This window comes from Neofelis nebulosa, chromosome 18 (genome assembly GCF_028018385.1).
Source record: "Neofelis nebulosa isolate mNeoNeb1 chromosome 18, mNeoNeb1.pri, whole genome shotgun sequence".
Classification (NCBI taxonomy): Eukaryota; Metazoa; Chordata; class Mammalia; order Carnivora; family Felidae; genus Neofelis; species Neofelis nebulosa.
The window spans coordinates 35,317,833-35,333,447 of NC_080799.1; the positions used below are offsets into that span (position 1 = coordinate 35,317,833).

The 15,615-nt window shown below is 50.8% G+C and overlaps 1 protein-coding gene across 3 annotated transcripts in view; it reads right to left on the reverse strand.

Annotated features, from left to right (window-relative positions):
* SNX29 (sorting nexin 29) overlaps positions 1-15,615 on the reverse strand; it is a 495,833-nt gene that overhangs the window by 424,432 nt on the left and 55,786 nt on the right. For all 3 annotated transcript variants that reach the window (XM_058711881.1, XM_058711878.1, XM_058711879.1), the window contains exons 5-8: positions 11,095-11,275; positions 8,301-8,371; positions 6,877-7,125; positions 4,547-4,922 (exon numbers count right to left, since the gene is read on the reverse strand). In XM_058711881.1, coding sequence (XP_058567864.1) covers positions 4,547-4,922; positions 6,877-7,125; positions 8,301-8,371; positions 11,095-11,275 — 877 coding nt within the window. The remainder of the gene's footprint in view (positions 1-4,546; positions 4,923-6,876; positions 7,126-8,300; positions 8,372-11,094; positions 11,276-15,615) is intronic.

Genomic DNA, 15,615 nt, shown 5'->3' on the forward strand with positions numbered 1-15,615 from the left:
TTAACGTTAAAAACTTAAAAAAAAAAGATGTCCAAGATCTGCATCGTTAAGACGTTCGAGTTTAAACTACACGAGAGCTGAGGTCAGCTCCAGTGTTCTACTTCTGTGAGCAAGACTTTGGAGTCAAGAGGCAGCAACAGGTTTTCCTTTCCGGAGGCTCGTTCCTCAGGGTAGATTCCCAGCAACAAAACTGCTGAATCGGGTGGGACAAACATTTCGGAGGCTCCTGAGGTCGCGTCAAACCATCTTTCCACAAGGCGGTCAACACGAGGGACGTGATCTGTGAGGATCTGGCGGCCCTGTGCGCCAGACTCGCCCCATCATCCACTCCACATTTAAGGCCTACTGTGTGCCTAGAAGGTACCAAGCAGCTGAGGACACGCAGAGAGCAAGCCCTCCCCCCAGGGCACTAACCTAGGGCTCTCCTTTTCTCCGGTTTTCAGTTTAAATCCCGGGGAAAATTCCAGCTGTCTGCTGCACTCTGCACTTGCTTAATTGCTAGCAAGATGTTAACAGTTTCCCCTATGTTTGTAATTCTTTTTGAATTATGTGTTCACCCCACTTCCCTACTGGTGTCCAAGGACACACGTCAAGTGACAGAAAAACCCCTTTCTATGATAAAGATATTATCCTCTTGTAAGGAAAAAAAAAAAAAAAGGGCAAACCAAACACTTGTAAATATTGAGGCGGGAGGGACAAGGTTTTTCCCTCAGTCATCAAAGAAGCGTTTTAACTGCCAGCAAACAGAAACATAAACCCAGCTTTTGGCCAACAGAGCATTTTAAAGACAATCAGGGCACTGACTGGCCAGAGGCTGTCACATCCACAGAGAGCTTCTCCAGGAAGGGCCACTTTTCCCTCACAAACCTGGCTGTGCTGCTCAACTGCTAAGACGCCGGCCCCTCCAGCTCCCAGACCTCTCCTGTGAACGTGAGCTTAGAATCAAAACGAAAGTATTACTCAGTGGGCCATCTCATCATTCTCCGCTCTTCGCCAAGGGGCTCTGCAGAATGCTCAATCAAGATCCCCCACCTTACGCCAGGGTGAGTCCGTCCAGAATGTGCGGGAGGCCCAATGGCCTGGAAGGGCCCGGGCCCCTGTAAAGGTCACCCTGCACTGTTTTGTGTCTTACACATCACAATGCCGGCGGTGGCTACCTTGGCTCGCAGGCTGCCCTCCCCGCTCAGGCTTCCCTCAATGGCCCCAGTCTAATAGGAAGAGAAATGACTGTGTCTGGGGACAAAAAATACACAGGGTGAATCAACTCAGAGATGCACTCACCCACAGAGACACTGAATGCAAGTGGCACGTCCCAAAAGGCCCTGCTTAAGAACAAAGGGCTTATGTGGATGTTATGTGGCAACGTGGCTAGGCCACGGCACCAAGATATCTGATCAAACGTTGTTCCAGTTGCTTGAGGAGGTATGTTCAGATGAGATTAACACCTAAGACGGTGAACTCGGAGTAAAGCAGATCACCCTCCATGTTTGGCTGGGTCTCATCCAATCAGCCGATGGTCTTAACAGGAAAAACCAAGGTCCCCCAAAGAAGAAGGAATTCTGGGGGCACCTGGGTGGCTCAGTCGGTTGAGGGTCCGACTTCAGCTCAGGTCATGATCTTGCAGTGTGTGAGTTCGAGCCCCACGTCGGGCTCTGTGCTGACAGCTCGGAGCCTGGAGCCTGCTTCAGATTCTGTGTCTCCCTCTCTCTCTGCCCCTTCCCTGCTCATGCTCTGTCTCTCTCTGTCTCAAAAATAAATAAAAACATTAAAAAAAAAATTTTTTTTTTTTTAAAAAGAAGAAGGAATTCTGCCAGCAGCCTGCCTCTGGACTGGAAATGTAGCTCCTCCCTGGGTCTCCAGCCCGCTGGCCTACGTCCTACAGATCCTGGACCTGTCAGGTGTCCACAATCACGTGAGCCCCATTCCTTAAAATCTATCTAGACAGACAGATACAGACAGACGGTAGCGTCCCCCTCTCCTTATCCGCAGGGGATACAGCCCAAGACCCCCCAAGGAATTCCTAAGAGTACACACATTACTGAGCCCTCTATAGATATACTGTGTTTTCCTATCCATACACACCTACAGTAAAGTTTAATTTATAAATGAGGCACATTAGGAGATTAACAACAGTAACTTACAATGCAATATGACAACTGTAACCGTGATCTGCCACAAAAGATTCGTCAATGTGGTCTCTCTCTCTCTCTCTCTCTCAAAATATCATACTGCACTGTAGTCACCCTTCTCGTGATGACGTGAGAAGACCCACTGCCCACGTGATGAGGAGGCAGGGAAGCTGAAGGACTCCACAGAAATCGGCTTTTTGCTCCCCTTCCTGCTCCTTTTCCTGCTAGGACCCGCAACCCCATGTTACATGTGCCTCGAAATGCAAATAGCAGACATCCTCCTTGTAAGGGACAAGGAGCGAATGATTTCTTTAGGCCAGATCACATCCAAGGAAGGACCAGGCCAGAACGGAGAGAGAGTATTCCAGACCACCGGCGCTGGACCCCTCGACACCAAGACCCCCCCTAGCTCCAAGGCGTAACACCTGGATCCTGGTCTTTGTTCTAAGTGGTTCCCGGATGCCCGAGAGGTGACATACCCCAGAGCACAATCCTCAGTAAAAAATCCCGGGCTCCAAGCAAGGACATGACGCCGTCCTTCCCTTGCTGAGTCTCCCAAACACACTGTCCCTGTACTCCAAGCCTTCAGCGAGTTCTGTCTTCACCTTCTGCTGGCTCGAGTTTGATTTCTAGCCTGTGTGCAGCCAGGGCTGCTCGTGGCTGGTCCTGTGGGAGCCCTTCTGGGTCCTCGGACCCAGCCTGCCGACATCAGTGAGATGAAGCAGGGTGAATGTGGGCGCTGTGACGCAGCGCAAGGCCACTGCGGACCTCGTGATGAGCCGGGAGAAGGAGCGCCACTGCTCCAGGACCACGGTTGGCTCCGGGGGAACAGAAACCGTGGAAAGGAAACCGTGGCAAGTGGAACCGCGGACAAGCGGGCAGGACTCCTGCCCACACGCAGACACACGCCGTCCCCATCGGTTCTGCTTCTCTGGAGACCCGGACTCACACAGCGGGTCACAGCACGTGGGTCCCAGGTGGCCAACGCTCATCCCTCTGGACAAGAGCAACACTCCGGGGGACCTACCCCAACACACCCTCCAGGAGTAGAAGAAATGCTCGTGCGTGAACACGTCCAGTTCAGAATGGCTGATCACAAAAAGGCAAAAACAGCAGCAACAACATCAAAGGCCAACAACCTAAATACTGAACGCGGGGGAAAGAGACGTTAGCAAATCATGACAAGTTGATCCAATGGACTGTCAACCAAGCGATATCCCTACGTCATGTAGAAACGTGGAAAACAGCTGACAGTAAAAGCGTGGGAGCACAGCGTAACCGAACCTTAGGGCCCGCCCTGCCGCTGCTCTGACACATCTCTGCTGTCTGCCTTCATCCACCAAGTGAGCGTGGCACCCACCAACCTCCGAGGGCGGGTACGCAAGGAGCCCGCCGTGCCCGGCCTATCACAGGTGATCGATACGGTAACGCTGCTCAGACAGGCACCCGTGTCAATGAGGGCAAAGGAGCAGAAATCAGAAACAGGCACCGTGTCATGAGACAGAACGAGGCGGGACATGAGAAGCTCACAGCCAGAGACGCTGCGCCCCTAATCCCGCCGCGGGGTGTCGGCATCTCCAGGTGATGCTGTCACGGGCTGGGTGTGAAGCCAGCGTGACGATGGCCCCGTGCACCGCAAGGCCCAAGTGAAGGGGCAGCTCGTTCATCCGGTGCTCAGAGTAAGACCAAGCACAGGAATGAGTACAGAGCAGCGAGAGCAGAAGCAGCTGACCTGTGTGCCTCCTTGCTGCCAAAGGCCCCACGCACGTCTGCCGCTAACTCAACGACTCCGAGAAGCAGGTGCTGTTTTGCTCCCAGGTCTCAGATGAGGCCTGAGGCTCTGGGAGGTAAACGTGTCCAAGCAAAGCCACGCAGCTAGGAAATGAGAAGCCAGGCTGTGTTGATTCCAGGATCCACGCTCTGAACTGTGCTGTTGTGCTTTCTGCCCCCGTATGCATCAGGGCCCTTCCAAACATCCACCTACCGCCAAGTCCACTGTTCAAGCGGCAAGTGCAGGCAAATTCCTGCTGTTCACGCCCCGGTACATAAACAGAGAAACTGGCAGCCTGCGACTGTGCTCGAGAAAAACCCTGCCTCTCTCCCGAGCTTCCTGTGCGAGGAGCAAGTTAGAGACACAAGCAACATCCAAGCAACAGGAATGAAGGACACGTACCTAAGGCGAGAATGTCAAGGCATGCGTCTGGACACCAACTTCAGAAGGACCTTCAAATGCACTCCCTTCCCTCGAGTTCGTTCTCAGGAGGACAGTAAGCTAACGCTCCTTCCTCCTAACTCAAGATCAGAAAAGCGAATGATGCCTCCTATAAACCGTGTGTGTGCTCACTTCACCCGATGCTGCAGAAAGAGACAGCCGTTAACGCGCCAACCCTATGCTAAAAGCTCCAAGTGGAACTTACTTCTCAGGCGACCCCAAGTGGCCCAGGCACTTCCTTCCGGACATGCTCCCTCCGTACACATCATCCTCGTTGTTATCCACATCCTCGTCATCGATGCTTTTCACGTCGAGCTTCTGGTACCCAAACTCCCCGTTCAAAGACAGAGAATCAATTTTCCATGAGTTGCTGCTCTGACTTCCGTTGGAATTTGGCCCGAAGGGGCTTTCAAAGGCCGACAAGATGTTGACCGAGGAGCGGTCGGAGTTGTCCTCTGAACTCTCCCCGGCCCCGGGTATCTTCTTAAAAACATCGCCAGAGTTCTCCTCTTCGTCATCATCAAACGAGATGATGTTGGTCACCTTTTTCTTCTTCTTCCGCTCCTTTTTACATTTGGCATCTGGTAAAAGAACATATGGTGTCACAAGAAGTAGGCAAGATAAAGCCACAATTGAGCCATGTGGCATCCACATCGTGGCAATTCCTCCGCTGGTCAATGGAAAAATACACTAAAGATACGTTCAGATTTTTTTTAATCCTCGAGGGAGAAAAACCTGTCTACAGGAGACTGAACAAAATGGATGTGGGACTACACTTCTGGGGTAAACACACACATCACAGAGCACACATTACAATTGTCCCTTCTGAGCACTTTGATTCAGAGGGTGCTCCCACTCCTGAGACAACTTTCACTTTGGAAAGTACTCTCCTGGCTGACTGATGAGACCAAGAACACCTGTTTGGGGTGGTCGTCAATGGTCCCCTTTACAATGGGACTCGGCTGCTCCTCCTTCCGAGGGTGTGTCTATTTCCCCACCCCCTTGAGCACGGGCTGGCTCAGGGCTCACATCTTCCCTGCAGCATGTAGCACAAGTAACAGCGAACTTTGGAGCCCAGCCATCAGTAGGTGCTGCACCCCCTCGAATGCTGCCCTGAAACTACCGGGGAAGGAAGCCAGCCTAGCTTATTAGAGCAGAGGAGGCCACGTGTAGAAAAACAGATGCCCCAGCCAACAGTGGGCACTATTCCCAGGCACATGAGTGAGACCGTCTTAGATCTTCCGGCTCAGCCACCAGCTCGGGACAGCCCCATGAGGAAGCCCAAGTGACACCAGCAGAACTATCCCATCAATGCACAGTCATCAAAAAAATAATAAATTGTGGTTGTTTCAAGCCACTACACTTTGGAGGCTGTTTGTTACACAGCAAAGACTACCTGAAACAGAAATCAAGGCTGTCTTGGTGACTAGTACTTATGTGAACCAGTTTGTTCACCCATCTTAATCCTCAAACTTGGGTGTGAGACACTTCAAGCTGACTCCAGACACTCCATCCCATCTGAACCACATGGGGATGCTTCACCAGTGTATCAAACACTGAGACAGTGTCAAAAGCAGAGTCCCCAAAATGGATGGAAAGAACGCTCCTTGGGGTATACAACTTCCTGGGTCTTGGCTTCACAAAGCCCCCAACGGTCCTATTTCCTGTCATTTGCTGGGGGTCTCTGCCAGAGAAGGGGAGGACCAGACAGATAAAGCCAATGTATACCAAAGACCCCATGGGTTCTGAATCTTCACCGTCATTAATAATTCCAAAGAGATGCCCATGATCACTGCCTTGCTTAAGAGGTTTGAGAATACTAGGACTACATACTTAAACCCCAAATCTCCAACTTTGCTGTAGCAACATTCTGGATGCCCCGGAAGGCTCAAAGCGTATCACAAACTTCTCATAAAACTGATCTCAACTAAATCAACTTTGCCTCCCCACAGCCTAGAGTCAAAGCTGACCAACTCCTCCCTCCCCCTTGGCCTGCACCTAACTGTCACCCCCCCTCCACCCCCCAGCAAGAGTACACATTCTTGATAGCACTCCCTGCTTGGCTTTTATCCCATTTATCAAGAGGATACTCACTTCTTTGTATAATTTGCCATCAAATGGGTACCCCTACCCAGCCCAAAAGAGACTGCGGTCTAAATGTTAGCAATCTTCCTAGTTCCCCGCTGAGCACACAGAACGCAGTGAACAAAGAACATGTGAACAAAGGAAGGAATAAATGCATGAAGTTCCAGCTCTTCTGTTTCCGTGAGACTCACACACCCTCACATTCAGTGTGCTCTCAGTGAGCTGTCTGCTCTCCCACCATATCATCTCCACAGCTCAGCAGGGCTCTCAGCCCCTTCCAGAGTGAGTAAGCGGAAGAAAAATAAACACAAACACGAACTAAAAATGAAGGGAACATAGATTTCATTCCCCTTGGGACTTTCAGACCACCAGATGCATCCCTCTTGGCCGCGGCCGGTCGTCCTTTCACCCGAACCCCCTGTTCCACCGCGCACACCCCATCCTGCTCACCGGTGCTGACGTGCTTGGACACGACGGGCAGGGGCTCCGTGTCCTGCTCGGGTTTGATAAGGATGGAGACAGCAGAGGACGCTGTGATCTCCCTGAAAAGGCTGCTCACTCCTTGCGTGGATTCCTTCAGCAAGGAGGTCACGTTCTGCGTGGACTCCTTCAAGAGGTCTGAGACGGTAGGAGCAAACTTACTCTGCCCATTTAAGTCCTTGTTGTCGATGTTAATTGCAAAGAGGATAGAGTTCAGACCTGTCCCAAAAAAGGGAAAAGTCTGGAGTGTCTGCCATGGGAGACTCATGCCCCCACCACGACGAACACGTGGGGCCTGCCAGAACACGCAAGAGGGGACGGGCTGATCTTAAACACGGATTAAGAAACCTCCCACAAAATGGGGTCAGTAGACACCAGCGATGGCAGGAGGGGAGTCTTTCCAAATCCTCTCCCTATCTGTGGAAGACAAGAGGTCAGCCTGCGGGGAGGTTAAGATGTAAGCCCTGGGGTCAGAGGGCCTGCGGTGAATCCTACCACGTTCTAGGAGACCTTGGTCAGGCCACGCACCACCTGAGCTTCAGCTTCCTTATCTGTAAAACGGGGCCAACAGCATCGCTTTCACAGGGTATCAAAGACAATCACCCACCAAGAACACTCAGCTCAGTACGCAACCAAAAATGTGTGCCAACCAGTATCATTACCACGACTACTTTAGGTAAAAGCTTGCAGAATTCTGGCCTACCCAGAATTCACGGTCAGAGCCTGACTTCTCCTCCTCGGTGGACACGACTAACATTAACTCTCAATATGTGGGCCTTAGTGTGAACCTTCAAGGAAAAAAAAAAAAAAAAAAGGAGGGAGGCAAGGAAGGATTTTAAAGAAAGAAGCAAGTTACCCACTTCTGTTGGGCTCACCCTTTGAGTGAAAATCAAATGATAATCTAACGATTCACCAACTAACATCAATCCAGGGCTCTCACGCTGATAAATCACATGTTACTCTCGTCACGTGTGATTCTCTCATGGCACTATGAAAACAATTCCCATGCTATCAAGATCCCTGCCTTGCAGAGGAGCAGGCAGTAAGGGTGACAGAGCTCACAAGATCTGCCCCAGGCCACCAGCCAGGAAGGGGTAGGGCCAGGCTTCAAAGGCAGGTCTCCTGCTTCCAAATCCCCAGGTCTTCATGTTATACTTGTAAAGCCACGGCCAAAGCCCCCACCCCCAGGCTTTCCCTACCAGGGTATCCAATTCAAGACAAATGGGCTCAGTAAGCAATTCCACCAAAGGAAGGGCAGTGGCCAGTGACCCATTAAGTCAGCAAGGGACAGGGGAAATCACAGCATCCCCTGGAGTTATAAATTCCCTCCCAGGTAGCCGACTGTGCTCACCACACTTCAAGGACTCATCAATCCTGGCCTGAGCCGGGCTTACCAGCTGCCATGGTGGGAAGCATGCTAGACCTTTCTTCATCCATCACAAAAGACCAGTCTTCATAAAAAGTGCTGCAAATTGAAAGAGAAAGGGGAAAAGCTCTGAACAGCAGTTCTCTGCATCCATCAGCCAAATAAATTCCCTTACATGGCTCCCTGGAAAATCCACGCCCGGTCATCCCAGAGCGGAAATCCAAGGTCTCCATGGGGATGAAGCTTCTGGTTGTAAAGGACTGAAGGTATATATCCTACGACTTCCTCATTGGTGCCTTGAGCTCCAGTGTACTGAAATGGGCAACGTAAACAGGGTATTTATATCAAGAAGCAAAGGGGAAGGAGACGAACAGAGAGGTAGTGCTCACTCAGGGAATGTCTGTAAGACACACAAGAAATCCAAGCTGGCCCCCTGACCAAGCTACTGCAAGAAACAACTTCAGAAAGAAATTCTAGAATTCTGTAGCTCCAGCAACCACAACATTTGCATGAAATACTTCCTTGGGCTGCAGACCCAAAAGCCCGAGTTATCCCTGGAAAGGGCTGGGAAGCTAAAAGGGCCCCATGAATCTAAACGGCTGTAGCAAGAGGTCAGTAAGGCCTACAGGGATTGTCCAAGGACGTCGGCAGTGATGGTACAGGCAGGGCTCGAAGCAGGTCTCCCAGCCCAGTGCCCTGGCTCTTTATCCAACCCCTGCTAAACCACAGCAAGCCAATATCCTCAACCCCTGACTCAGCCACCAGGTAGGAGAACTCTCAGTTAATTGCCTCAAAGCTCAAATCACTGAAGCACCATCAGTGGTGAGGGTCATGGGGTTCAGCAGGAGACGGGATGCATTCCCCGCTCAAGTGACTGAGGACAACTAACAGGAAAGAAGAAACGCCCCACTTTCAACAGACTCACCCAGCAGAACGTCAGCGGAAGCACAAACGTGTTTGAGCTGGCATGCCAACTGTACCTCCAATTCCCAAGGCCGTGACTCTTTAAAAATCTAAGCCAGGTTCCAAGCGTATAAGTGAATTTGATTTTCCCACAGCTAGGTGGATAAGTGGCCAGTGATTCAGCTAAGTTCAACTGTGATTCGGCTGTTCGTTGTTAACAGTCCACCTTGAAATGGAGTGGGACAACTCGGAACTACTTGCAAATGATCTGCTGGGAGGAGCTTCCTGGAAATGTAAGAAACGGGGTGTGTTCTCCTCAACTAAAACCGCTTAATGCTCAGGGTGGGGTTGGGGGGGGTGCTCGCAGACGTTCACAGCCTCACGGCCCAGAGGTGAACAGCACACGGGTGCTGTCCAGCATGGCATTCCTGGCCCCCATGCCTCCCATTTCAGACCCACAGTCTGAGTGTCCAGCCAAGCGAGGCGCCACGAGCATCATCACCGGGAGAACTTCAGGGGTATTTGTAAGGGCCTGACTGGATCATCCCAGAACACATAACAAACTGCTGGTAGGGAGATGACCACAAGCAGCGCACACACACACACACACACACACACACACACAAAACAGAAGGGGAGACAAGCCAGGGAGCACGTGGCAGCAGATAAAATCGTGGCCATGCATCACGGCACTGATGAAATGCCGGCTTACTGAATTAAATGAGATTAATTCACTGAAATCAAATCCTCACTACTGAGGATCTGGGCACTGCTAATGGGGAAACTATTCAGGTCACCAGTGTGGGATGGATCACCGTCCCTTTGCATCATCAGGTGACACAAAACGACATGTCTCGTCCCCCATTCTCAGGTGGTAAATAACAGCCACTAACACAGAGATATCAACACCACGAGTATAAGAAAATGACAGCGCTGTCACACGGTTTTGAAAGGAACGTGGCTGACCGTACCACAGCTGACCCATATTCGGTGCCCTCTACCCGCTGCTCTGTGACAGCCAGGCACCCCCACCTTGCCGAGCTAGGCTGCCGCCATGTGACTTGCTGGCCAGTGAAATGTGAGTGGAAGTGAAGGTTCTCTCTGGGCAGAAGCTTTAAAAACCAACGCTCAGTTCAACCCACATCCCTTCTTCCTACCTCAGCGACCGTGGAAGCAACGTTCACACGGATCCTACGTCAGCCTGGAACCCTGAGATGGGAAACCCAGACTCATCCACGACAGACACGTAGCAGGGGGAGAGGTAAATGTGGCTATATCTCAAGTCACTGAGGGTTTTATGATATTTGTTTTGGCAGCAAAAACTGACCTATGTAACTGATGGAGTGAGCTTTAAGTCTACAATCAAGGGGAAAACAAAAAGAGGAAACATCATAAAATGGGTATTTTTAAACTAACAATTGACTTCTATCCCCTACACAAAACTTCCCTATTTCTTTCAGTCAGTATGGGATTGATTAACCTCAAAGAAAAACAAAACAAAACAGAAGGAAATGTAAAGAACCCAGCACAAAGGAAAAACACACATGAAACTTATAGTGAACACCAAGTATCTGAAGAGAAAGAAATTCTGGATCTGAAAGAAGCCCAGATTAAACCACCAAAGGAAGAGCAGGATATGTCCCGGGATGACAGCTGCTCCCTCTGCATCCCACACCTACATAATAATAAACATTTATGGATGCTTGCTGTCTACAGGTGCCATGCTGAGCCCTTTACAAGCTTCCACTCTGGCACTAATTCTCCGACCAACCGTGCCCACAGCACAGCTGAATCAACAGGGACTATAAGAGGGGAACCCACCCGCCCCGATGGGGACACTGGGATGCAAACCCGGGCAGTCAGATTCTGCAATTCCAAGCGCTCGGCTACCCCTCCCCGCAGATGCCCATCCCGGGTACCTGAGCCTGCTGCGGTCGGCCAGGAGCATGTGCAGATACCGCTCTAGGGAGTGTTCATTGAGGGCACAGCGGAGCCAGGCCCGGCCGCGGCCCACGTCTGAGGCGATGTGGCGCAGGGAGTAGAAGCGTGGCAGCTCGTGCTTGCTGAGGACCTCCTTCACGTAGAACCAGAACACCGGCTCTGCAGAGAAAGGGACGGACACTGTGGCACTCAGCCTGGGACGCGCGTCATTTTACAGTTCCCAGTCATTTCTGCAAAAGAGTTACTTCCTTGGCACAGAAAAAGAAAGGTACCAAAGAGTGTAATTTTGAATCCTGGTTTGTTTCCTTACTGGTCTGGATCACAAACATTTTCCTATAACATTTAAAAATCTTTGAAGACATTCGGGGCACCTGGGTGGCTCAGTTAACTGGGCGTCCAACTTCGGCTCAGGTCATGATCTAATGGTACGTGGGTTCAAGCCCCACGTCGGGCTCTGTGCTGACAGCTCGGAGCCTGGAGCCTGCTTCGGATTCTGTGTCTCCCACTCTCTCTGCCCCTCCCCTGCTCGTGCTCTCTCTCAAAAATAAATAAACATTGAAAAAAAAAAGTTTTTAAGATCTTTGAAGACATGGTATTTGACAGCCTCCCAGTTAAACATAATTGAACTATTTCTCTTCTGCTGGAAACATGATATATTGCCAATTATCCCTACTTACTGCTTTGAACATTCTTGTACATAACTGTCCTCATTTCTCCTTCCCTACAAAAGATTTCCATATGACTGAGGGAGAACAGACTTGAGGCTTTAAGGAAGAGCTAAGAAAGTTATTGTATCTCCTCGCATCCTGCCTTTTTCATCCACACACAACAGATTTTTTCATAATTCTAATTCTAGTATCTACCTAATCTTGTGATCAATTTTCTGCACATTGGCTCATCAACACTTTTTCATGCTGCCAATTACAGCAGCAACAACAACAACAGCTGGTGGATGGAGCCTTATTAGCTAAGTCCCAGCCACCGCACTGAAGACTTTACCCCTGACCTCAGTCCTCTTAAGCACCAAGGCCATCTCTGTGTCAAAGACAAGGTCCACTCGCAGTCCATGAGTTGGAGCCCCGCATCGGGCTCTGTGCTGACCACTCAGAGCCTGGAGCCTGTTTCAGATTCTGTGTCTCCCTCTCTCTGACCCTCCCCCGTTCATGCTCTGTCTCTCTCTGTCTCAAAAATAAATAAACGTTAAAAAAAAAAAAATTAAAAAAAAAAAAAAGACAAGGTCCAAAGCCTGACCAATGTGTTAATTTCACCCAGGGATACACGATCAGTAAGCGCTACAGCAGAATGGGACCTCGGAGCCGCCTGACTGCAAACCGCTAAATCAGAGAGCCTTGCGCAACGAGGGAGGGTTCGACCTTCATCAAAACAGTCATGTTCACAACTGCTTACTATCCCAAAGGGGGAAATGCGGAGTCTCTGCGGACAGACGGCGATTCTACTCCTGGAGCTAAACAGGATCACAGACCCCTCTGAGAATGAGACGTGATCTTTCCACCTGCCTTCTAGAAGAATGCAAAGACACGCATCTCCATAAACTGTATCCCAGGTTAGTAAGCTCGCTGGAAGCATTCAGTTCAGCTCAGTCAGCATGGACTGCATTTGTTTTCAAGTTTTCCTCTACTTATTTATTTTGAGAGACGAGAGAGAGAGAGAGAGAGAGAGAGAGAGAGAGAGAGAGCGAGAGAGAGCAAGCACAAGCAGAGGAAGGGCAGAGGGGGAGTGAATTCCAAGCAGGCTCAGCATGTCAGCACAGAGCCCGAAACAGGGCTCAAACCCACGAACTATGAGATCATGACTTAAGCCGAAATCAGAAGAAGGGCCCTTAACCAGCTGAGCCTCCCAGGCGCCCCTGGACTGCTTCGTGGGAGCTGCCACGGGCCGGGCAAGGCTGTGGGCTACCAGGTAGATAAGGATTCACGCCCGCCCAACAAGCTTCCAGTCCAGCAGGTCAGACAACAGTGAAGAGACCAAACAACAGAATGGCCCTGGACAGCTCCCTCGGCCATGCTAAGCTTCAGATTCCTCTCCCTTCAAATAAGCCCCAAAGCGCAGAATCACTCAGAGATTTCGGGGAGACCGGAGAAAAGGGAAGCAAAGCCTGAACACGACGCCCGGGCCATGACGGCCAACCACCATCTGCTCAATGACTACCTTCTCGAACAGAAGCAATTGTGTTGTGTCCTCTTCTCCTTTTTCTGGTAACTGCAACTGAATGCGTACGCAGGGGAACCTGTGGATCCAGCTAACCTCCAGGATCAGATGTAATAAACACCTCGGGAATGACTGGAAAAACCAACGGAGCCACTCACTCAGGACTACCTTGTGTCTCAATCCCGAAATGCCACACGAATCCCCTTCCCAAGCCCGTGAGGTCAGCCCAGACCACACGTGTGCATCACGGCCTTTCTTCCGCTCAAAGCCTCCCTCGGAAACCAGGACTGGCGACGGTGAGAGCAAGAGCCCAGGCCGAAAGGCCCGTCGCTTGTTTTGAAACGTGCCAAATAACCACGTGCATCTCTGTCATGACTCAAATCAGGTGACTCTCACCTGCATCCGGTCTTTCTCGAGAACTGCCGTGACCTACCTCTGACCTTGAATGTGTACGCGGCACCTGAACGTGTGTTTTCACCTTTCAATTTCGTAAATTGCTTAGCGCTACAGAATCCTTCTAAAGCCTGCCAAAGTGATGCGGGTGATGAAAAGAATTATCCCGGCAGGGCTCCACCTGCACTGCCAGCATTAATACGGTCTATTTCCAGTGCCTCTCACCTCACCTGCCGCTTAAGGCTTGCAGTGTCCGTAACTTAATTTCGGGATTAACACTGATCCCTTATGGCCCGAAACCAGGGGCTGATTCCAAAAGGGGGTGAGGGCTCCTGGTTCTCCAAACACCGGAAAGCTGTCTGCCCACACAAACGAGAGCCATGCAGGGGGCGCTGCGGCGAGCTCCCTCCCAGAGCACCTTCACAGAGGACGACGAACACCACAAGCCCTTTGGCAAAGTTTCTAACAGGCCTCAACTTTAATAGATGCTGAGACGCTTTGGACAAGGACAAAAACCCTGACTCAAATTCTAGTTCAGGCACCATGTGGCCTTGGGCAACTTATTCTGTCCTTCATGTTCCTCATCTGTAAAATGGGGATAACAGTACCCACCCTTACGGTTTGTGACAAGGGGAAAAAATGAGAAAATCAAGCTTAAAATGCTTCGGGCCAAGGCACCACAGTAGGCAAGCAGTATCCCTTCCCCCCTTTCCTCCGGGAGCCGTGTCCCTCCTTCCTAGGAGAACCGCATTCCATCTGGTTGCCTGTGAAGCTCTCCTCCCACCGGGGTGGACAGGTAACCCAGCGGGGCAGCCACCTGGAGGAGCAGGATGTAGACCACAATTGGCCTCGCTCACCACCCTGTGCTCATCCCGGCCCTGATTACTATCTTGTGCATCATTTTTTTTTTCTGTATTAACTCTGACTTTTTAAAAATATTGCACGAAGATGTCATTTCTCTTGGTTGCTAAATTTTTGGCGCCCCTATAAATTTTGAGGCTGTGGCAAATGCCTTACTGGCCTCACCCTAGTCCCAGCCCTGGACCACAGGCTTCTCCCCACAGCTTCTACACAAACCACTACAGAAGAGACCTTGTCTCTTCCAGAACCGAAGTCAGCAAACAGTGGCCTAAGGGCCAAACCTGGCCCACGACTTGTCTATGTAAGTGAAGTTTTACTGGACCGCAGTCATGCCCATTTGTAGACATACTGTCTGTGGCTGCTTTCCTGCTACACAGTCCTAGCTGGGGGGTTGCCCACAGACCCCCAAATACCTACTATGTGATCCCTCAAGGAAGAGGCTGCCATCCACTGTGCTAGAAGCAGGAGCTCTAATAACCCTGTAAACCTGGAGCCACCTGGGGCTCTTTTCCTCCCTCTCCTGTAGACTGCGCCCACCTGGAAAGACACCCACCCAGACAGAAGTAGGGCTGAGAGCCAGAGACGGGTGCGGGGGGTGCTGAGCCCCAAAACCCAGCTCACCCTCAGTTTCCTGTTACCTGAGTTAGAAGTGCCCTGTTTTGCTGACATCTAAGTGGCTTGCTGTCCCCTGCAAGCAGAAGCAGCCTGATGCTGTGACAGAGAGTATGCTCTTCAGTCACCTGACAATCATTTACAGGGGACAGGGGACACGCCAGGCACCAAGCAATACCTGCATGCAGAAAAGTGAAGAATTTTTGCATCCCTCAAAAATACACAAAAACAAAAAAAGCCCTGCTCAACAAGAAACAGAAAACCCAACAACAGGGGGCCAGGCTCCTTGTAGACGAAGAAAGGATTGTTCTTCTCACACACTTAGTCTGGAGGTAGGCAGCTGGTTCAAAGGCTCTGTCGCGGGGAGAATCTCCGAGCTCCTGACCTTCCCCTCACTGTCTCAGAGCGCTGCCACCACGCTGGGCATCACATCCACAATCAGAGCACAAAGAAAGAGGACAGGA